Here is a 23,913-nt window from a genome sequence, read left to right as displayed (position 1 = left end):
ACAATCAGTCTCATACTGTTCAAATTGGCCACTAACCAATGCTTAAAGATTTAACAAGAATGGCAAGTGTTCAATTAAAATCTCATTCTCATTTCAATGTTAAATTTTATCTAAGTCACAAACGGTTCCTAAAATAAAGATAAATTAATGAGTTAAAGAAAACATGAAATTCATTCAAAATGCAAATTCAAATAATTAATAGATTATAGATTATATTCAAAATATAATAAAAATAACAACTCAAGTCAAGTAGTAGGGTAAAAGAATTCCGATAATGTTATGATTTGATCATATATAGGTTAGTACGTACTTGCCCTTTATCATCTTTCGAATTTAATAAACAAATCAACATATCTTTTTCAAGTAGTCTTTTTTTCTTCTTTCATTGATAATGTCAGCCTCTTTCTTACCTGTAATTAGACAATCAATCAATTATTAAATAAGTGACCAGAATATTCTCACACTTAATGTCACCTATTGCAATACAAATGGACATGGATAAAACAAAAGATTATCGCATTGCAAAAGTAACAATCTCTAAAAAATACTCCACTGACCGTGACAAATACCCTGCTCTCGATATTGTTTCACAGCAAGTAGTAACTGCAAAACCACCAATAAATTCAGCTCTCAAAGCTCTTCTTCACTTCAATTCTTTCTTATTTTCACATTTTCTGGAAATGTTTTATTTCGTTTCACCTAAGTGGCTGAGATCCAACAAATTATTGTTCATTTCACTTGAAGCAACATGCAATGAAAAAACAAATACCAATTAACTCAAGTAATATTAAATTTCCATGTAAAAAATGCTTTCATCATACAAACAGATGCAAATATGATAACTTATAATTGGATTAAATGAATGGAAGCTCAATGATTTGACAAGAAGAAAATTGAAATAGCTTTGATTGACAAGCAAAGTCATTACTGTCAAATTATATACATTCATAAAAATAAAATCCTTCATGTCCAAAACATGAGATAGAAACTTTTCACAGATGAAGGAGCGATAAATTTCCATTACAATAACTTCTTTTAACTGCATATTTGAAAGAAACACAACATAAATTGAACATTCCTTTAAGGAAGAAGGAAGATGATAGAGTATTTACAATTCTAAAAGGAAATATGTTTAGCATTCAACTCACCTCTAAACGGCATGCATTTGCAAAAATCCCGGCAGTTACTGCCTTTCTTATGGCCTGCAGCATCATTCAGAGGGAGAAAAAAGAATCAGGAGTAGTAGCATATTGATCAATACAGTTTGTTTAACTTGTCTAATGAAAAATGTTATGTAAAAACAAAATTCCCATAAGCGGAAAATTATTATTAAGATCCATATAAGTTTACCAAGTACACAGTAGAGCCGAATAAATATCATTTCAAGCACCAACCCAAAGTAAATAAGTAGTATTGCAACACTTACCAGAAAATCTTTTTCACATGATTTTAATACTATGCCTATCTGAAGTGCTATCCTCTTGAGTTGTTCTCTAATTTCAATAACCTTTTTCTGCAAGATAAATTGAATTGATACAAATATGTTGCATGCAACATATTTCAATTATTATGTTTGATTTTTTTTCTTGATTTACATATTATATGTGCAAGAACCTGAGAAAGCTGAAGAACTCCTGACAACCATGATTAAATCAGGGTTTCACCAATGTTCTGATTTTTACAACTGTAATAAGCAGTTGGTGCAGTTCAGGCAAAATGGAGTATGCAATTATAGTTTTGATATAATGTGTGAATATGGAAAGAGGCAAAAGAGACAAAATGAATATTTACCTCTTCTCATTCAATACTTCTAGCTTGTCTCAAATCATGCAAGACAATAAAGGAACCGAGGGCACGTATATGAAATATGAAATTACATAAAATAAAAAAGAATCAAATGATGCCTCTTGGCCAAAGAATAGAAAGGAAATCACCTTTGAAGGAAAAAATCAAACGATAATCACTGCCATTATCTAACCATTGCCGATCGAAAAAGAAGAGAAAGAAAATGATAGAAAATGCAAAAATTAAAAAGCAAAAATAAATCATGGAAATCACAATTTAAACAGATAGATGGATTAAACAAACATAAGAAATCAAAGAAAAATTTAACAAAGAAAACATTTTAAAAGAAGAAATAAAAATATGATACCTGTTGCTTTTCTTTCTCTCTTTTCTGATCCATCAGAAAGTAGAAATAAAATCTAGATTATGTCAATCTTGGGTTTTTCTTTTCGGCCTCTCTTATATATATATATATATATATATATATATATATATATATAATCCTGAAGAAAAAATATTTTAAAAATGCTGACGTGGCTCTTTTTTTTTACAGCTTTCTACTTTTCCTATTTTTATAAATTTTTGAATTTTTTCTTTTTTTTCTTTATTTTTTAAGTTTTAATTGAATATATATATATATATATATATATATATATATATATATATATATATATTATAAAAAATCTATTCTCTAACTAAATATATATCCCTTTGAATTTTTTTGAATATTTTCTTATCTATAATCATATTTATCTAGATATATTTATATCAAACCTGAAACATTTGTATTTCCTCACTCTCCCTTTGGAGTCCCAATTTCAATCAGTTACAGTACTTCTACAAATCCACAAAAAGGCTAAGCCGGTATCGAAGATTGTTGAGAAGATGGCTGAGAAAAAGATAAAATGAGAATGGTGGAGTTGTCATGCTTAATTATGGCTTATTTTAACATCAGTTTTTGTAGTTTTTTCATATTTAAACTGTTTAGTGTTTGATATTAATGACTAATTTATTATGGTTGTTATTTTTAATTTTTTTTTTTGTTTAAATGGGTATGAGTTTCTATGCCAATATGTATATATGTGTTATTTTTTAGAATCTAGAACGTTAAATGTTTTCTTACCTGAAAATTGATATATGCCTTAATACATTCCGCTGCCATTTTTATTGCTAAAAGGGAGCATATTTTCGGAAAGAAGTTTTATGGTGCAAAAGCTCAATTCTGTGATAAGGGATAAATGCATGATGTCACAATCGAATGTGACACAGTTGATCTTAAAAATCCATGTCTTTTGCCCGCATTGGTAAGACGGTAGTGCAGGATAACAGATTAAAGTGGAAATTTCGAGACAATCATACCATCTTGGCGGATGGGCTCCCTGTTGAAGTCTCCTAGGATGTCCATAATTGTTATTTGGTAATGCAATGGGCAATGCAGTTTTCATGTTCCAAACATGCCTATTTGCTCAGAAATTACGGTCTAGCTAATCTATTTTTTGACGCCTGTATATTGACTTTGTTGTACTCTCAGCGATTCAGAGACTACCAATTGCAAGGTCTTGGTTTCTCACTTATATTGTATGCTTGGAAGAATGATCAAGAGTTTATGTTCAATTGTTGAGTTTTTTAGTTTCCGCAATGTTTTTCAAGAATGATGTGATAGAGATACAGTAAATGCAATTATAAGTTTCTTTTCATTTCTCTTTTCAAGCATACATAAAAAATTGCAATGTTTTTCTAATGACGGTAATATGAATCTTAATTAATTTTCAGATTAATTTAGTTTATTAGTTCATTTATATGGCATTCTGGATTGTTCCTATCATGTCAAAGAGATTTGTACAGTACCATAAAAAACATTCTAATGTAAGAGAGAAAAATAGAAATATAGGCTAAAATGTTCAATCATTATATTTTGTCCTTAGTTGAAGTCTAAATAAAATAAAAACCATCATGCTAAACAGTGTGTGGGAAATTAAATAAATATAACAGAGTAAAATAAAAAAAAATTAAATAATATATTAAAACACACAAACATTGAAACATACACATAAAAAATAGCATGTGAGTATAGAAGTTTTATTTTGCGTTTGTGTTTTGTATCGTCTTAAAACACATGAATTATCTTTTAAAAAATAGGAATTAAAAAGGTTGCATTTGCAATTTTTTGAATTAATTTTATTATTATTTAAAAATTTAAAAATTATATATTTGAATTGTTGATTATTACTAATTTATAAAATAATTAATTAAATTTCATGTTCAGATATAACGAATTTGAATTTGAATTTTATATAATATAATTATAAATTCATAAATTATAGTTTTAGAAAAACTAATAAGACCCAATTTTTTTACTTTTTTAAAAAAATACTCATAAACATAAGAGTTGGTAGTCTAGAAATCCTCTATTCTTCTAGGATTTTTTTAAGTCCAGACATTATTCATTGAATTGAATAATTTTTTAAGTCTAGGATTTTTTACTTTTCCACCAAATTTTATTATCATCAATGTTATGACCCGACTTCTTCTAAAATATATCTCTCACGAGATGTATTATTTTTTGAGAACAATTTTCCTTTTAGTAATATTTTCTCTCATTTACAATCAAATTTTCATATTCATAAATGGAAAAATGTTATTGACCATTCTGTTTCAAAGCACTTTGCTTCACCTTCGTCCAATGAATTACTTCCTGCTATTGTTTTGGTGCCCTCAGCTCCCGCTCTTGCTGTCCAAACCAGCTCTACGTCATCAACGTCAGGTACTGTATCAGCTTCTCTACCTGATACCTTAGCAGCTCGACCACCCTTATCCAATAAACCACAACCACCCTTGCCAAATAACCCACAATCATCTGTCGATCCACCCTTCACAAATGTTCATCCTATGACTACACATGCCAAAAATCACATTAGTAAACCAAAAATCGTAAAATCTCTTCTTGCTCATAGTCTGCTACTCACAACCCCTACAACCTATAAGCAAGCACAACAACAATCTCACTGGAACAAAGCCATGATAGAAGAGTTTGATGCATTAAGTAAAAACCAAACCTGGGATCTAGTGCCTCATAATTCTTCTCTTAACATTGTTGATTGTAAATGGTTATATCGTATAAAGTACAAACCAAATGGCTCCATTGAAAGATTCAAAGCTCGATTGGTTGCAAAGGGATTCACTCAAAGGCCAGGAATTGACTTTCATTCTAGTTTCAGTCTGGTGATCAAACTAACAACTGTCCGACTTGTTCTTACTCTTGCCACTCAGAATAATTGGCTCCTTCATCAGCTCAATGTAAATAACACCTTTCTACAGGGCCAACTTGATGAAGAGGTGTACATGCGTCAACCACCTAGGTTTGAGGATCCTCTTCTCCCTCATTATGTTTGTAAGTTAAAAAAAAGCAATTTATGGTTTAAGGCAAGCTCCAAGAGCATGGTACACTGCATTGACTAGTTATCTTTTGTCTGTGGGATTTTATTGATCCAAGTCTGACTCCTCCTTATTCATATGGCAAAAAATTTGGGTTCATTATTTATGTACTTGTTTATGTGGATGATATTATTGTCTCAGGCAATAATACAACTGCTATTCAGCAGATGATTCATAGTCTTTCCAATAAATTTTCACTAAAAGGTCTTGGTGCCTTACGTTATTTTCTTGGTGTTGACGTTATTCCTTTAAAAAATGGGCTGCTCCTTTCTCAACACAAATATATTTCCGACTTGTCGACGGGAAATAATATGCACAAATCAAAAGGAGTTTCTACACCTATGAGTGCTTCTACGGCTCTCACCAAGTCTCTTCCTGAAACTATTGTTCACGCCACCTCTTATTGGTGAATTATAGGTAAACTTCAATATCTATCGTTCATCAGGCCTGATATTGCTTTCTCTGTGAACAAACTTGCTCAGTTTATGCATTGTCCTTCTATTGATCATTGGAGGGCAGTCAAGCACTTGCTTCGCTATATGAAATCAACAGCACATTATGGTTTACTTTTGTCTAAGAAAAGTGATAATAAACTACATATTTATTCAGACTCTGACTGGGCTGGAGATCCAGTTGATCACACTTCTACCATCGGTTTTGTTGTATATCTTGGTAACAATCCTATTTCTTGGTCTTCTAAAAAGCAACGAGCCATTTCACGTTCCTCAACTGAAACTGAATATCATGCGGTTGCTGCTGTCTTAGCTGAAACAAATTGGATTGCAAATTTATTGAAAGAGCTTTGGTTTCCATTGGCTGATATCCCAAAAATCTCCTGTGATAATATTGGGACAACAGTTCTTTGTGAAAATCCAGTGTTCCACAATAAAATGAAGCATGTTGCCATTGATTTTCATTTTGTCTGTGACCAAGTTCAGGCAAAGCAAGTGCATATTTGTCACCTTCATACTGCAGATCAAGTTGCAGATTCGCTCATCAAACCTCTGTCACAACGTGCATTTCATGTTCTTTTTCCCAAGTTGTCTATTGTTGCACTACCTAACAACTTGAGGGGGTGTAAAACAAAATAATATTTCTGTTATGATCTTTCCTTTATTGTAGGCTTTCATTCTCTGTTATTTTTGCATATTAGTTAAGATATTATCTCAGGTTGTTGAGTTCTTTATGGCTGCTAGTAGTCATCATCTGTTGTATATATATTTCTCAGTTTTTGGCAATATAATTCAAGCCTTCATTTTACAATTTACTAGAAACTTCTTTAAGTACCTTGTAATATCCTATGAACCAATAGGGAAGAAAACATAAGAGGGTTGCACATTCAATTCTAACTGTAACAAACACTTTGCATAATATTTCTTTGAAAGCTCTAATTCAACTTCTCTTTTTCTTTTGCTTTCTCACAAACAAACCAAAAAGACCAAAATAAAAAACTTCAACCCACTAGCCCAGGAAATAAAAATTAAAGAGTCCATAAATTCAATTTTCAATATTTTAATGAATAACCTCAAATCTCAGTTAGTTGTAGAAATAATTTGAAATGAAATCGAATCTCAAAGCTTATGCCTTTTGCAGGTTTGATAGTCTAACAACCAAAACTAACCTTAATGCATGTGTCTGCTGAAAGGGTGCGAACTCGCCGGAATCCATGGCTGCCATGGTAAGCATCATTTCCAGCTTCATCTCTCCCAAACAACGCTAAATCGTGCACCATGGCCAAGACAAAGAAGAAGGAGATGAGATTGTTAGACAAAAAAGAGAGAAAAATAAAGTAAGAGAGAGAGAATGACAATGTCCGTTTATTGCACTTGTCATTCAGCTAAGGACGGATCAATCATTCAAATCATTCAACAAAGCAAATTTGCATGATTGACACGTGGGTATCATGCCAAGCAGTAAAAAAAAAAAAAAAACAATACTTGTTTGGAATCAACCCCTAGTCCATCAATTGTATAGCTAATGTGCTAACCAACCCTTCCATTATACTCTTTAGCATCAAGTGAACAAACACTTTTATATAAATTATTTGAGCTGGAGTGGCGGTGGTAGTGCAACTCCCCCTCGTTTTGGTATATATCTACCGCCGGAAATGGAAGCCACAATTATCCGAAAAAAAAAATTTAGAGATAAAATCAAAAGAATTAATGAAAGTTTGTGTTTTTTTTTTTATATAGTCTATTTCAAACTTATATAGACAAACGATTATTTACAAATATCTTAGCTCATTTAAAATAAGCATATAAATAATATACTAGGGGTGAGATGGGATAACATGATCCCTTCTCCTTTAACCGGTATGAAATCCCTTTAAACACTCGAGAGGGAGCGCTTTTACATGTTTTATATATATAATATTAGGGAAAATGTTCAATTTGTTTGCGTTAAATTTACAAAAAATAAAACTCACAAATGAATCTTTTGGATAAAAAAATCCACATGCTTAGTATTTTATTGTCACTTAGCCCAATTTTTTACTAAGGGTTGATGCCCACAATAAGAAATAAATGAATTAAAAATTATTTTTCCTCTCTAGTAATAGTAATAGTAACAGCAACATCCACTTAGCCAAAATAACCAAATTTAAACTAAAATCTCTAAATCTATCAAATACAGAATGAAATCTACTGAGTTGAAGAAAGAAAGCAAGAGAGTAAAAGAAATATGAGTTATGCTAGTCGAGTTTTGAGAACGAGTAACTACCGAGGCAATCCAATTCGCGGCCATAGTAGATTATAAGGAAGCAAGTCATACTGTACTTGTAGATTGAAGGCAAGAAGAACACATGTAGAAGATTTTATTCCTGCAGATTCTTAAAGGTAAATGCGAATTTGTTCTTTCTGAAAATCAACTTCTTTTGTCATTGATTTATCAATAAGTGCGTGCTATTTTTCATACCCTTTTGAATCTCTGTTATCATTCTTTTATTCTTGAACCTTTATTAAATTTTTCTTTTCTTTTTTTTTTTTTTTTTTGCTTTCCAGCCAAAGTATATGTTACTTTGAATGACACGACGCAAAAAATGGACGAGAGAGCTGTAGATATAAGGTGAAGTTCTAATCAAATCTAAATACTTCCTTCCATAATACGAGAGAGCTGTAGAACCATGCAGCAAAAGTTTTTATAATGTAATATAATAGACTTAATGGTCCAAATCATTACAGTTTCATAATAAACTATGCCAAATAAAAATACTATTATCAAACCCATATACTATATTTAATTGTTTTATAACTAAAAAGTTAAATGTTATCAATATTTATACAAATAACACATTCAAGATGAAAGCCATCTACTGCAATGACGTACCTTGACAAAAAAATGAAACCCATTGAACCACTTTTATTCAACAGTACAACTTAAAAACACTTTCTTCAATTAATGCATCAAAGTCATCTACTAATCTTTACAATAAAAAATCTAATTTTAGCAGACGAATCAATGCAACAGTAGTGATTGTACATTATTTACAATTAAAAAAAAAAAAAATCCAATGGCTTACCTTGATTGCTGCAATCCCCTAAATGCATTGAACCAATCTTCAAATTTAATTTCGTATACACTTGCAATTAGCCACAGAATATAGACGGTTAACCTAGAGTTGTAGTTGGAAATTTTATCATATTTTCCCTCTCAAAATCTAGCAAAGAGAAGTTGTATATTCTCAAAGCCATAGCCACCTTTTTCAAGTCATAAAATTAGCTTTCAATTGCTTTAATTTAAATTTGCTTTCCTCGCGCGTTGACCAAGTGAAAAATTAGCTAAGCAACAATAAAATACCAAGTTCGTGGGTTATTTTATCCAAAAGTTCATTTGTCAGTTTTTTGTATATTTGGTCCAAGTTCAAGGTGCAAATTGAACATTTTTCTATAATATTATCATTAAATATTAATTGTAGCCAATCATAGTGCAGAAAAATTAAAGAAAAACTTTAAAAATTCTAAAAAAAGAAAAATAGGATGCTAAACAAGATTGGGTAATTTAGAAACACAAATTCATTTTCAGATAATAACCCCGCCTCTAAACTCATCAAATTGATGAAAATACTTATGATCGAGATGACTAGAACTCAAAATCTCTTATTCTTCATATGAATGAGAAGACAAATCAAACCATGTCTGATTAATGCAAAATATGTATTTTTTTGAGTATAGAACTTAAAAACAAATATTTTTTTCTTTTGGATATGATTGAACATTAATTGAACTTGATTTATTGTTTTAATGGTTTGTAATAATTTATTTTTATATTTATAAATATAATCCTATACTTTTTTTTTATTATTATGTGTTCCCCATGTTTTTGTTTTCTGAAAATTTTTTCGTTTTCTATATTTTTCAAAATGTATTTCCCTCTTCGTTTCTGCATTTCAAGGATTACACATTTATGCTTTCCTGCAACATATATAATTTCTTTAGACCTATCAATTCGTTAATTTATTTTGGGGATTAAATATAAATTTTGCAGATACCAGGACATATGGTGGTGAATGCAATAATAGTAGCAATGGCGGCTCACACTAATGAACCAAGTGATAATGCAATGGGTTCTTCAGTTAGAAATCCTGTTAGATACAGTAATCTTCAGGATTTTGGGTTGAGCTATTTTACCAGAAACCCATGGATTGGTAAAGATGAAAAACCTGTCAAAGTTGGTAAGGTTAAAGTCTTAGACAACATGAATAGCTTTCCCAGATATATGGCCCTCCGTTACTTGCTATTGCTATTGCTATATATATTATTTCCAAGAAAATGGCCTAATGGATTTAAACTTTACAATTTAAACTTTACGTCAATTTCATCTGACTACTTCAACCTTCTGTTGCAATATCACCTCACATTATAATTACGAATTAAATTGCAAATAAAAAATACACTACTATAAGGTTGACTCTTGACTTTGAGTTTGGATTAACTTATATGTGCATTTGTGTGAATGAGTTGCGCTAATAGTAAGGAAAATCTCTATTATTATTTTTTAATATTTTCATATTATTCTTGTTATTGACAATAAATAATAAATAAAAATGTATTATTTAATATATGGATGCATTTTTCAAAAAAATTGGAAACTTAAACAATGAATTAATCACTATTATTGTTCGACTTTTAATGTAAATTTAGAAATAATTGTAAAATCTGAAAAATAACACTTGAAAAAAAATTGAACTGCTTCGAGATTATTTGATTCACAAAATATTAGAATTTGTTAATGTCTTTTTTTTTTTTGTCAAAATCAAAACATAAGATATAATTATAATTATTTATAATTTATAATTGTATAATGAAAAAAAAAAATTTGTTTCAAACAACAATTAAACTTAATAAATTTGTGTAAATAAGAAAGTTTGAATTAAGTTAATCCAAGGTCAAGAATAGATCTCATATTAATATATTTTTTATTTGCAATTTAAGTTTAATTGCAATTTAGGAATAAAATATCAAAGTTTATGGTGAAATTGATATAAAGATCAAAATAGAGTAGAATCGTAACATAATACAAAATTGAGGGTGAAATAGTGCATTAAGCCCCAAGAAAATTGAAATTTTATTCAGAATGTGTTCTTTTAAAGGGCGGTTAGTATAATTTATGTACGATTTAGTCATGGAAAAATTAATTATAAATGTCTCTGCCAAATGTTTTAAGAAGTGTATCATTAATTTAATTTATGATATGATTCTTATTTTTTTCATGATTTATATTGCGAACAATTTCTTGAAAGATTAAGGATGTGTTCACTTGTAGAAAACTTGAGTCGTTTTATAGAAAAATTTTCCAAGAAAATTGGAAACAGTGTTCTGTATTCAAATCAGTCGGTTTTCTATTTGGAAAACTAGAAAATAGTTTTCAAGTTTTTCAAAATTTAATTAAGATTTGAAAAATAGTTTTAAGTTATTTTCCAGAGTTTTTCTTTATAATAAAAGATATGTTTTCCAACTGTTTTATGTATTTTGAAAAAGATATTTTTCTAATTAAAATTATAATATCTATAAATAATTTTTTCTATGAAATATTTTCATTGAAACAATAAAAATATTTAAATAACATAAAAATTATATTATGCTTTAATTAATAATTAATTTTATTATTACAAATACATTATATCCTTTATTTTTACAAAATTTAAAATTGATAAAAATGATATTATTATTATAAATAATCAATATTAAAAATTCAAAAACTTTTACATAAAAAATTTTTAAATTTATTTTATAATATTTTATTTCTTTTAATTATGAAAATTATGAATAATGTTTGTGAAGTTAAATAAAAATATAACTTTTTATTGTTGCCAAGTGAACGCATTTTCCATTTTTTATTTTTTAGTTTCATTTTCTAAGAAAACTGTTTTCCTAGAAAACAAAAAATAGAAAACAAGAAACTGTTTTTTTGCAAATAAACACACTCTAAGTATTTTTAAGAGTTAAAAGGAAGATCATTTAAGTGAGGTAAGTTTATTTTGGGGTCTTCAGACCTTGAAGATGTGTGTATAATGTATTTCTATCTCACATAGAAAAGATTATTGCCTTTTCATTTTCAACAAAAAGAGAAAAGATTATTGCCTTTCTATATAAGATTCATGGAGTTGATATCTAATCATCAATTTTCCACATCTAGGAGGTTTTTCAAGTTAACTTTTTGTCTTATTATTTTAAAATTAAGAACCACTAATTTTAGAAATAGGAAAATAAAATGTAAATATGTCACGAAATTCTTAACAATTTTTATCTTTGATAAAAATTTAAAAAGATTTAGTTATGTGTGGCAAAATTAGTTGTTTTACTAGTATTTCATTAAACCTTAAAGGAGTAACATTTAATAATCGATTCTCTCAAACTCTAAATATTAATACTAATATAAATGCTATGTCTCCAAACATTATGAATAATAGAAATAGTGTTTTGACCAAGGCAAAACATTAAACTCTACACGAAAAATTGTTGTTGAACAAAGCCTTAAAGACCAAAAAAATTATTTCTTATATAACTTAAACCGATTAATGAAAAATATAGCCACCTCAAGACTAGGCCTCAGCATGATGAGGCAAGACTACAAAACAAAGGTTTCGCCATTAAATTGGTTCAATTTTGTAAGTTGATTAAAAATATCTCAAGAATGCCATTCAAAATAAATATGTAAGTGAGACAACAGCCAATGGAGATTTATACAGCTTTGGAATCTAATATTGCTGGGGAGGGAGAAGTACATGTCGTTCTTTTGTTTACTATTTGTTTTGTCCATTTGTAGGTTTAAATATTGACCGAGTACATAATTTAATCCCTGAAGTTAAAAAGAAAATTGTGGCACTCTGAACTTTAAAATCAATTTTGTGTGACACCCCATATTTTAATTTTTTGTAATAACCTCACACCTCACCATGCTAGCAATAATTTTTTTAAAGATTTTTAGCTTTTATATGTAAAATATTAATTTGATATATGGTTAATGCAACTTTTGGAATAATAATTGTCACAATTTTCAACTATCTAATAATTGTTAAGTGTTAAACCGATATAATTTTATAAGTTGAGGTGTCCATCATGTCAATTAAAGTATTTAATAGTGCAATTTTAGAAGTTGAAATGTTCAATAGGTCAAGTGAAAAGTTGCGGTGGCACAAGGATTTTGCATACAAAGTATAGAGGTGAATTTATATATTGAGTGAAACACTCCGTAATTTTATTTTCAAAACTTTAGAATTTTTATTAAATCAAAAATTCAAATTTTTGACGGTATGGGTTGTAAATACCGAGCAATTCCAATCTGAGCCAAAGTTTGCGGAGTTGGGCACAAGCCCAAAACATATTATCAAAACTTCTAGTCAAGAATAATTTAAACTTCTTGAGAATTAATATTGAATCACTTAAAATAATAATAAAAAATTATATTTACCACTTAACTCGATTATCCTAAACTTTAATGTATAATGCAACAATCGTTGAGTAAATTGAAGATATAAATTTGAATAAATCAATTAAATAAATCAAACCGCTTGAAAACCATCGGGGAAATAAATCGAACCAGTAAGAATAAAATGAGATTATATGGCAAATATTTAATTGTTGATAAACCGGATCTGTAACAGTTTTAAATTTTTCGAGAACCAAGTGAATAACCTGTAAACCAAGAGAAAATCAAATCAAATTGCTGAATTGGACCAAGCCGGTTCGAATTGAACCGGAATGGCCCAGAAAATTCCAGAAAATCCTCTTACTTTTTCCCTTCTTCTTCTCTTCTTCTTGGCACACGCAAAGAGCAGCGCCGTTCTTCGCCCCCATCCCATTTCCGGTCACCGCTCGATGAGAGCAAAGTGGCAGACGACTCACCTCGTTTCGTTGGCTGAGTTTCCAGCCTCTTCTCACACAAACAGAGCCCCAGCGACGCGGATCGGAGCTGTCTCCTTCATTAGCCCCGGTTCTTCGATCTCAAGCGACATCTCGCCGTTTCCGACCACCGTGCGCATGGAGAGCAGGCGCGAACGGTTCCCTGTTGACCTGCGAGTGCCTCTCCTCTGTTGAATTGAGCTTCCTGTGGAGAATAGCGAAGCTGCCATGGCTGGCAGTCTCCTTAGCAAACTTTTGGGGCTATTTCCGGCTTGTAGGGTAACCAACTTGTCTAATGGACATGAAATCGGAGACCTCCTCATCAAACGGAGCAAATCAATGTAAAGAGTTGGCATTTCTGGGCTGTTGGATTTTCCGGCGGTTCGGTGACTGGCTGTCGACACTCCGGCGAGGCCCAAGAGACAGAATGATCTCCTCTCCTCTTCATGTGGGTCGTGGAATTGTAGTCCGATTCTCAACGTATGTCCTAAGACCTATTCTCTCATTTTTAGTATAAATTCCAAATCTAAAATTTATAGTTAATAAATTTAATTCTAACAAATAATTAGTTAGATATAATTCTTATTAAGAATTAGTTTGGGGCATATTGTTAGAAGCAATTAATTTTGAATAATGCTCATTACATTTCATGAATATCAGTTATAATTAGAAGATTTGTTATTGAAATGGAAATTCTTAGCTAATGTTTATGTTGGTTAACTTAGGAATTTTATTAAAATATTATTAGGGGGAAATTAAAATCTAAGGCTTAGACGAGTAAGTATAATATAAAAACTATCAAATGAGAGTACCTGTATTTAACTTGGCGAATCAAATTTTATTATAAATGTTTAGTTATTTGGTAATCAGATATAGAACATTTATTAATATCATTGAAATATGTTCGAACGCTAATATGACTTATTAATTAGTTGGTTGGGAGTTATTAAGTGCATATGTGTGTGTGTGATGGATGACGATGTAGCTTAAAGCGAATGGGTTGGTTGAATTGACTGCCCGATGAATAGGCTGCGTGAATTGAGTAATCGAATGATTGATAAATAAGGTTATGGCGGACGAGATGAGTTGACGTGAATTGCCCGACGGATGGGCTTTGATATTATATAATGTTGAATCATGGTTTAGTCAAATTTTAGGGGAGGTTCTGCTGAAATTTTGATAGAACCTAGGCTAGTCTTAATTAATAATATAATTAATAGGTTTAATTAGATTAATTCTTTATCTCTACTTATATTATTATTATCATTAGTATTCATTTATTTATTTAATTATTTATCTATTTTCATCATTATTGTTTTTTATTGTTATTATTTATTTTATTATTATTGTTGTTTATTGTTAACACTATTTATTTATTTATTTGCATTTGAATATTGATGTTTAATTGTGCATTGCATTATGATGTTTAATTGATTAATATGTTTGCATTTAATTGCAATGCTTGATTAGTTGTGATGTGACAATGTTTTGCCATGTTTGTGTGGAGTTGGAATGAAGTGGGTCACCGTGAGTTTGTGAGGGCTGTGTACGAGACCGTTGGCAGTATGGGAGATTGGCGCCCCCTGTGCACCTGATATGATATGGATAATATGGATAAACCATAGGGTGGCCTCCTGTTGGTATGGAAAAGATAAAAGAGAATGGAAAAACAATGAGAGGGCTGGTCAAGTGAGGATTAGATTGGTTGGCCGTATGAGGGATCGACTCCCTAGTGCACACGTTATGAGAGGGTGGGCCATGTGTGAGGACGGCCCATTGGGGGTTTTGGTGACGCCACAGACCAATTTCCACATGATGTGATTATGCGAAGATGTTAATAATTGTGAGTGTTGGTGATATGCCATTTGTGTGATTGGCTGCATGAGCATATAACTAGTCGAATGACTAGATTGGTATGTTTACACATTTGTGTGAATGCATGTGTTGTGCAATAATTATTACTCCTTAGAAAACCCACATGTCTTGTTTAATTTTTCAGGAAGTAAGTTTCTCTTTAATTCAGTTTAAGCTATGTTTTTTCGCCGTAGGGCTATAAAGAAACTTTCCTAGTTCCATAATTATTTTGCTATGTAACTATATGTATAAGAAGCTATGTATATCAAACAATTAATTACTCCGCAGTTGTAGAATTTACATACATTTAGTCGTGTATTAACATAGATGAAATAATTCTGTGAGCCCATATTAGAAATGTAATGTATTGTAAATTGGGCTCGAACTGTGCAATGTTTAAGATGATAAATTTGGGCCGAGGTATAATAAAATCTTGAGGTTTATTTTTCCTAGTAATATGGGCTGAATGTTTGAAATTTATATTGAGATAGTAGATTTTAGTGATTCAGGCTTACTACGAGCCTCGGGGGCTTTCAGCTTATCTGGGCCCTAGTGCCGGTCCGGCCCATGAAAACGAGTCGTGACACTAAGCCTTTTAAGTATTTGTTTGCTATTGTGAATTTGATTTTTGTATTTTTGTAATTGAATTGGAAAAATGATTTTGAGATAACAAAGAAAGCTTGTTCTATTGTTTGTTGTTCTTAAGCAAATTTAGGTTCTTAACCTTTGGAATTTTATTTCCTTTTGCTGGATTATATTTTATATTGTCTTTTTGGGAGTGATATTTCAAGTTCAGAAATGTAGTGTGTGTTAAACCTCCTCTTATTTTTTTATCAAATGGATAACATATTCAATAATTTAAATTCAAATATGGATGGAGTATAGCTAGCTTATTATTACTGTTATTATCTCATTCTTGTATTCAAATATGGAACACAAATATTGGGATCAGTTGTAAACATATTAACTATTGTACAACTATAAATTCATATGCTTAATGAATACAATATATAATTCTTTGCTGCAATTCAATCTCTTTCAGTTCGTTTTATGGTATTAGAGGTATAAGCTCTAAGCTTTTTCGATCCTATGACTAATCTTTCTTTTTCATTGTTATGGCTTTGTCAACTAATTCCAATATCACTCATTCTTCTGGCAAGATTATAATTACTATTAATGCTACCCAATTTCCTCTCAAACATACATCTAAAAACTATCCTACTTAAGCGTGCTCAAGTTTCTCCACTATTTCATGGCTCAATCTTCTTAGTTATGTAGATTGGAGGAAAAAAAACTCTTGTTGCCACTATTACAAAAGATGGCTAGGAATTAAGCAATAATGATTTTGAATTTTGATATTGTCGAGATCAAATGATTCTGGCAGCTTTGTTTGCATCAACCCATTTCTCGATTATGCATATTATTTCCAATGCAAAGACTTCTGCATATGCTTGGGAAAAACTTCAAGTTTCATTTGCTAATAAATCAATTACAAGGATTCTTTCTCTCATAGAGAAACTCTCTAATATGAAAAGGGACACCAAATTGGTAACTGAGTATTTGCATTCTCTCAAGAATATAGCTGATGAACTTGCTTTTTTTGACCACCCTGTTTCTGATGTTGATTTGGTGGTATATGTGTTGAATGGCATTGATACCAAGTTTCGTGATATAGCTGCGGCTATACGTGTAAGAGATACTGTTATCACATTTGAAGAGCTTCAATATAAATTGTTGGCTCATGAATTATATCTCAAAAGAATTGATTTGTCCTATGATCCCATTCTAATGACTGCTAATGTTGTTCGGAAGAGTTTCTCACCAAAACAAAATTATTGTCAAGGTAATTCTAGCTTTTCATCATCTAATATTGTTCCTACTGATGTTTCAAAATTCTCAAGGTCCTCGCAATCCTGGGCATGCTACTAGTAATGGTGTCAATTCTCAATTTATGCGTGGCAATAATAATTCAAAAGTACAATGTCAAATTTTGTGATAGACCTGCATTACTGCTCATCAATGCTTCTGTGCTAAGAATTATTTTTAAGATCATTTTCCGCAGTCGTAGGCCAATCATGCAAACACTAAGGCTTCATCAGATAATGATTGCATCCTAGATATTGGAGCTTCTCATCATGTCACAAATGATCTCCAGAATCTATCTATTCATGCTCCGTATGAGGGTATTGATGAACTTTAGCTCACATATGGCTCAGGTTTGAAAATAACTCATGTTGGTTCTAAGTCACTCGCATTACCTTCTAAAACTTGTTCTTTACACAATCTATTATGTGTTTCTCACGCTCAAGCCAATCTCTTATCAGTGTCTCAATTTTGTTATTCTAACAACGTATCCATTAAATTTTTATAATGCTATAGCAATAGGCATAGTAAGTAAAATCATATGAAAAGAAAAAGGGGGGTACGAAATAACCATAACGGATGTGTCAAAGGGACATCAAGTGATTGATATTATACCTCCAGGGTTTATGATTATTTTGTTGTCAAGGATCTTTCCACGAGGGAGATAATCACAAAAGGGCAAATTGATCAATCTGTCTATCGTCTCTCGTCTTCTGGTCACTCTTTTTCGCCAACAGCTCATCTTAGTGTTTGTTCATATGCCTTCCACTTTTTAGCATCAGTGTTTAGGAAATTTAGCTGTTCACAAGTTTAACTATGTATTGTCTCATTTTAAGTTACCAATTTCGGCCGTTAAGGACTCTCTTTGTAATTTCTGCCAGTGTAATAAAAGCCATAGACTTGCTTTTGGTGTTTCTTTTTTATCTAGTTTTCGTCCTTTAGAATTATTATATTCTGATTTATGGGGGCTTGCTCTTGTCCAATCAGTTGATAGTTTTATGTATTATCTTATATTTATTGATCATTTCTCCAAATATATATGGTTATACCCATTAAAAGCTAAGTCCGATGTTTATTCCGTGCTTCCTATTTTTCAGAAATTGGTTGAAAATCTGTTTAATTCAAAAATTGTGTCTGTGTACACTGATGGTGGTGGGCAATTTTAGGCACTAAACTCTTTGTTTCGTTCTCATGGAATTAATCATTTGCAAACTCCACCTTATATTGCTCAACACAATGGTGCTACTGAAAGATGACATTGTCACCTAGTTAAAACTAGATTAACTCTTCTTCACATGACATGTTTACCTCCTAAATATTGGTCTTTGCGTTTTAGGCAGCTGCTTATCTTATAAATCGTCTTCCAACACCCATTCTGAACTTCTCCTCTCCATATTTTAAGCTTTTTCGCAAGGTTCCTAATTATACTCGTCTTCGTGTCTTTAGGTGTTTGTGTTATCCATGTCTCTGACCATGCAAGAAATAAATTTAATGTTTGTTAGAAATTGATATTTTTCCAGATACTATAAGTTAGATAAAATAATGAATTGTCCTTTTTGTTTTTGTTATACCTGCTGTAACAGTCAAGGATAAGGTATAAAGATATGCAGATCCTTGATTTATGGAATTAGATCTGTTAAACTGAAAAATAAGTGAGGTTGGTGATGACTAGCCGTTTCATGTGTTTTTTGTTTCTTATATATGTATTGTAGAAAGCTAATGAATAATGAATCATTTTCTCTGCAAAAAGCTCTATTTTCATAAGTGTTCATTTTCTTAAAAATCATGACATAATATCAGAGCCCTATTGATCTTCAAGGGTTGTGTGTGTTTTTGAGAGAAAACCAGTAAGGCTTAACCTCTAAAAAAACCTTTCAATATCTGACTTGATTAATGGCTTCAAAAAATTTCTCCACTCGAACTCCCCCTACTTTTAATGGAGAAAACTATCCTCTTTGGGTTTTAAAAATGAAAGCATACCTTAGAGCTTTTAATCTATGGGAAGTAGTGGAGATTGAAAGAGATCCTCCTCCATTGAGGGAAAATCCTACTCTAGCTCAAGTTCATCAGCATACTGAGGAAAGTGCTAAGAAGTACAAAGCACTTGTTGCCATTCATTCATCTGTACTCGATTTTATTTTCACAAGGATTATGAACTGTGAAACAACAAAGCAAGCCTGGGATTAGTTATAGGAAGAGTTCCAAGGTAATGAGAGTACAAATCAAATTCAAATGTTGAATTTGCTGAGAGAGTTTAAGTCCTAAGAATGAAGGAGTCTGAAACTCTTAAAGAGTATACAGTCAAACTCATGAAAATTGTGAATCAAGTTAGGTTGCTTGGAGAAGAGCTACCAGAAAAAAAGGATAGTTCAAAGGTCTTAGTCAGCATTCCTAAAAGATTTAAAGGAAAGATCTCCTTCTTAGAGGATTCAAAAGACCTCTCAAGTATGAGTCTATCAGAATTTGTGAATGCCTTACAAGTCGTTGAGCAAAGAAGGGCAATAAGGAAAAAAGACTCATCTGAAGAAGCTTTTCATGCAAAATTAAAAGAAAAGCATGATAGTAGCAGTCATGAGAGCAAAAAGAAATTAGGTGAAAAGAAAGACAAAGAGAAAAAGGAAGGAGATGGGTACAAAGGTGGAAAAAGAGGAAATTTAACACCCGCCGCCCGATCCCGAAAGACCGAACGGTGGATGCCACATTCGGTGCCGGAGGCACCGTCCTAACCTACATATAAATCAAACAATCATATTATGAATTAGAAGTGACTTAGTATTCACAAGTTTAGCAAGTAATAGTATTTTGTTTTGAAAATGATTTGGGAGAATCCTACAGAAAAACTGCAAGAGTTTCCCCTAAAAATAGAAGTTGCCAAACATATGAATACAAAGCACTCCCAAATTCAAACTCCAAACCCCATCAAACTCCAATAACAACACAATAACACTTCTATAATTTCATAACTCCATAGTTCCTCAATAACATTATAATATTCATCACTTAAATACATTCATTTAAATATATCAACGTCTATTATTCTAACCATTAAATAAGTTCCAAATTATTCTCCCAATATATACACCAAAATAATTTACAACAATATGCTTAAGTTATAAATTAAATAATACAATCTCCAAAAATATAATCGTTATACATGCCATAATTTTTAGTTACATAAAATACTAATCAACTACCAAAAGATCTCTTCAGCTCTGATGCTACTCTTCAGGTCTTTAAGCAGTAAGCACAATCTCCAACCTGCGCGTGATAAAATCAACGCGCTGAGTATAAAACTCAGTGGTGCTCATAAAACACAACAAACCAATGTTGTGATGACAACATACTTAAAAAAATCATTTATATACATAAAATCATTAAATTTGAACATGTATTACATATGTACACCAACACATCATGCTTTAAAAATTCATTTGATATCATAAATACGTTGAGGTAAACTAAGAGTTATTAACATACTGTGATCTCATTTATTTCACTTCCTTAAAAATATTGTATAAGGGCTCACATACACTTAGGAGAAAAAGAAGCAGATAAGTTTTCATAGCTTATTCATAATGGTCTTAGGTCGCCAACCTTTTCATAACATATAGAGCGCGTCCGCCCTAACATAAGACACCCACGTGCCTAGCATATGATCATAGCTTCTTATCATAATGGCATCAAATGCCGAGCATGCTCATCATACATAATAAAATCAAATCATGCATCAAATCCACACCAAGTATATTAGAGCCCAAAAACATTTCTCATCAAATTCATGTTCTTTAGTCTTCTCATAATAAAAACTTAATTTACACTGAAGTAATTCATAAAAATTCTCATACTTAAATAAAATGACTTAACATAGAAAAATTCCAGCATAAAAATAACATTGACCCTTGCTGTGTTTTTAAAACATAACTTGAGTTATGGGTCTCCAAATTAAATGAAATCAGAGTCATTAGAAAGATAAGACAAAATTCTACAAATATTATGAAGGGATCATAGCCCAGATCAATATGAAAGATAACAAAACAAAGCTAGGAACACAGACTAACAGACCAAACCTGATTCAGCAGAACCAAGTCCATTGTTTATTGAATTCCTACTAAACCCCACACTCAAATTAAACCAATTCAGAACGAGAGAATTCTCAAGACACAGGGCAACAACTGTTATGAAGAACTCAGAACCTAATCTTGTCATTATAGTGGTCAAAATGGGCACTCAATTTAGTGATGCATGTGGCCCGACACAAACAGAGTCAGTTTGGGTGTTTTAGCCATAAGTTGAGTTATATATCTCCAAATTGGACACAAGAGGATGGGTTGGAAAGCTCAGAGATAGACCTACAACGTTTATGAAGGACTCAGACACATATGGAAATTAGAAAGGATTGAAAAATGGTCCTAAATCTCACTCAAAATCACGTTTTTCCCAAATTCAGTTTACTTTAGCCATGAAAGGAACATGAACCACAAAGATACAAGGTAGAAATGTCTACCACAACATAAATACTCATCAAACATCATCCAAGAGCATGTAATGGCAACCAAAATTCAACAAATCAATCATTTCATACAAAATCTCAAAATATACACATAATAGCATAAAGGCACAAAATCAAAATTTTGAGTAAGGTAAGTGTGTTTATGAACACTAACCTTCAAAACAAGCTTTAACAAGCTTTAATCAAAGCTTCTCAAGCTTTGGTCTTGCCTTTATCTTTGTTAGAAGGCTCTCCACCCTCTACATGTAAGAAACTCAAAATCAAACAAAGGAAACAAATAAAAGAAATAATTGGAGCATGATTAAGCATGTATATGCTAAAAGACAACTCTAAACCCAAAAATAATTAACTTATCATAAAATCACTTACCTGACCCAAGTAGGAAAAGCATCAAATTCCTTGAAATTAGTCACCAAAAATGACTTCTCTAGCTTCACTCTCTAAGATTTAGTACTTAAATCAAGTTGGAGGGGTGAATTTGATGTGTTTACTTAGTAAGAATTGAACAAGAAGAAGAAGAAGAAGAAGAAGAAGAAGAAGAAGAAGGAGAAGGAGACGTGTAGGAAAAGGAGAAGAAGGACAAAGTGTTGCTCAATAATTAATAGTTGCTTTTAATAAAGCAACTAAGGGGTATTTTGGTCTTTTCTCCAAATTGGAGGGTGTTTTGGTCTTTTCTCCAAATATTCTCCAATTAAATTCCTTCAAAATATTATTTATCTCCACAAAACTCTCTAATTTATTCCATAAAAATAATTCCTCAAATTTCTTCCATAAAAATAATTGCTCAAATTTCCTTACTTAATATAACACCATAATTCACTATTCACTAATTATCTAAATTCTCCAAAAATATTCCTTACTTACGTTCTACCCATAAAAACTATGCATACATGCTCCAAAAATGTTAAATAAAATATAAAACATAAATAGTAATTTTTTCGGACCAAAAATAATACCAACTTTTGGACCGGTAGTACTATTCATAGACCGGTAAACTACTATTGAAACACAGGAAAAACGGGGCGTTACAGGAAAGTATCCACCATGTCCTCATTGTAAAAAAAGAAGCCGCACTCAAAATTTTTGTTGGTTCAGGGCTAATGTACAATGCAGATCCTGTAATCAATTTGGGCATATTGCCAAATTCTTCAAAAATAAAGGAAATCAGCCTAATCAATAAGCTCAAGCGCAAGTTGCTAAGATTCAAGAACCAAAAGGAGATAACTTGTTTGTAGCCACTTGCTTAACAGCAACATGTTTCACAACAACTTGTATCAGAGATGTCTGGACAATAGATAGTGGTTGCACTAACCACTTGACAAATGATGTAAGCTTATTTTGTAACCTTGATAGATCTTACATTTCCAAAGTCAAAATTGGAAATGGAAAATTTATAGATGTGAAAGGCAAAGGAGATGTTTCTATAGAAACAAATTCAGGTACAAAAATCAGTTCTGATGTACTCTTTTTTCTTGAAATTAGTCAAAATCTATTTAGTGTTGGGCAAATGTTAGAAAGAGATTATGCCTTGTCTTTTAAAAATGAGTCTTGCATCATATATGATCCTAATGGCTGTGAGATCATTACTGGAAAAATGAGGAACATAAGCTTTAATCTGAATTGGAATCACACAAAGCTACATGCTTAAACTAGCATCATCGATGATTCAATTTTGTGGCATAAGAGATTTGGTCACTTCAGCTACTTAACCTTGAAATATATGCATGCCAAGGAGTTAGTCCAAGACTTGCCTACTATTACTGAATGTAAAGATGTTTGTAATGTGTGTTAATATGGAAAGCAAAACAGAATGTCTTTCAAACAACGTATGGAAAGCCTCAGAAAAATTGCAACTTATATGCTCTGATGTTTGTCGTCTTATAAGTGTCATTCTTGAATGGTAGTAAATGTTTTCTATTATTCATTGATGATTACTCAGGTTTTGCTAGTTATATTTCTTAAAGCATAAATCTGAGGTATTCACTTCATTCCTAAATTTCAAAATCACTTGTTGAGAAGCAATTTGATTGTCAAATTAAATTGCTCAGAATTGATAATGGATCCAAGTAAACCTCAAAAGAGTTTAAATTTTCTTTTTTGTGAAAATGAGGGAATTATTCATCAAAT

The 23,913-nt window shown here is 31.2% G+C and overlaps 1 protein-coding gene and 1 pseudogene across 18 annotated transcripts; one reads left to right on the top strand and one right to left on the bottom strand.

Annotated features, from left to right (window-relative positions):
- Window positions 1-187: 187 nt before the first annotated feature.
- On the bottom strand, window positions 188-7,030 carry LOC110009066 (uncharacterized). Of its 18 annotated transcripts, XR_016318700.1 has the most exons (6): window positions 2,153-2,312; window positions 1,935-1,973; window positions 1,427-1,513; window positions 1,149-1,202; window positions 558-707; window positions 188-410 (listed from the first exon to the last, which is right to left on the bottom strand). XR_016318700.1 is itself a non-coding variant. In XM_037635336.2 (5 exons), exons 1-5 carry the CDS (start codon window positions 6,950-6,952, stop codon window positions 346-348), a joined length of 363 nt encoding a protein of 120 aa, XP_037491264.1. In that variant the 5' UTR covers window positions 6,953-7,030; the 3' UTR covers window positions 188-345. The 18 variants fall into 18 exon arrangements, 4 of the variants coding, with proteins under 4 accessions (XP_037491264.1, XP_037491265.1, XP_020533316.1 ...); XR_002283887.3 differs by lacking the exon at window positions 1,427-1,513 and having other exon boundaries at window positions 558-603; window positions 2,153-2,331; XR_002283885.3 differs by lacking the exon at window positions 1,427-1,513 and having other exon boundaries at window positions 558-737; window positions 2,153-2,304.
- A 12,093-nt stretch (window positions 7,031-19,123) lies between these two features.
- Window positions 19,124-23,467, top strand: LOC149498929 (uncharacterized; annotated as a pseudogene).
- Window positions 23,468-23,913: the final 446 nt, after the last annotated feature.

Source organism: Jatropha curcas, chromosome 1 (genome assembly GCF_041381405.1).
Source record: "Jatropha curcas cultivar XTBG-Jc1 chromosome 1, XTBG_Jcur_1.0, whole genome shotgun sequence".
Classification (NCBI taxonomy): domain Eukaryota; kingdom Viridiplantae; phylum Streptophyta; class Magnoliopsida; order Malpighiales; family Euphorbiaceae; genus Jatropha; species Jatropha curcas.
Note: the sequence above shows the minus strand (reverse complement) of the source record. Positions and strands in the feature narration are given on the sequence as shown.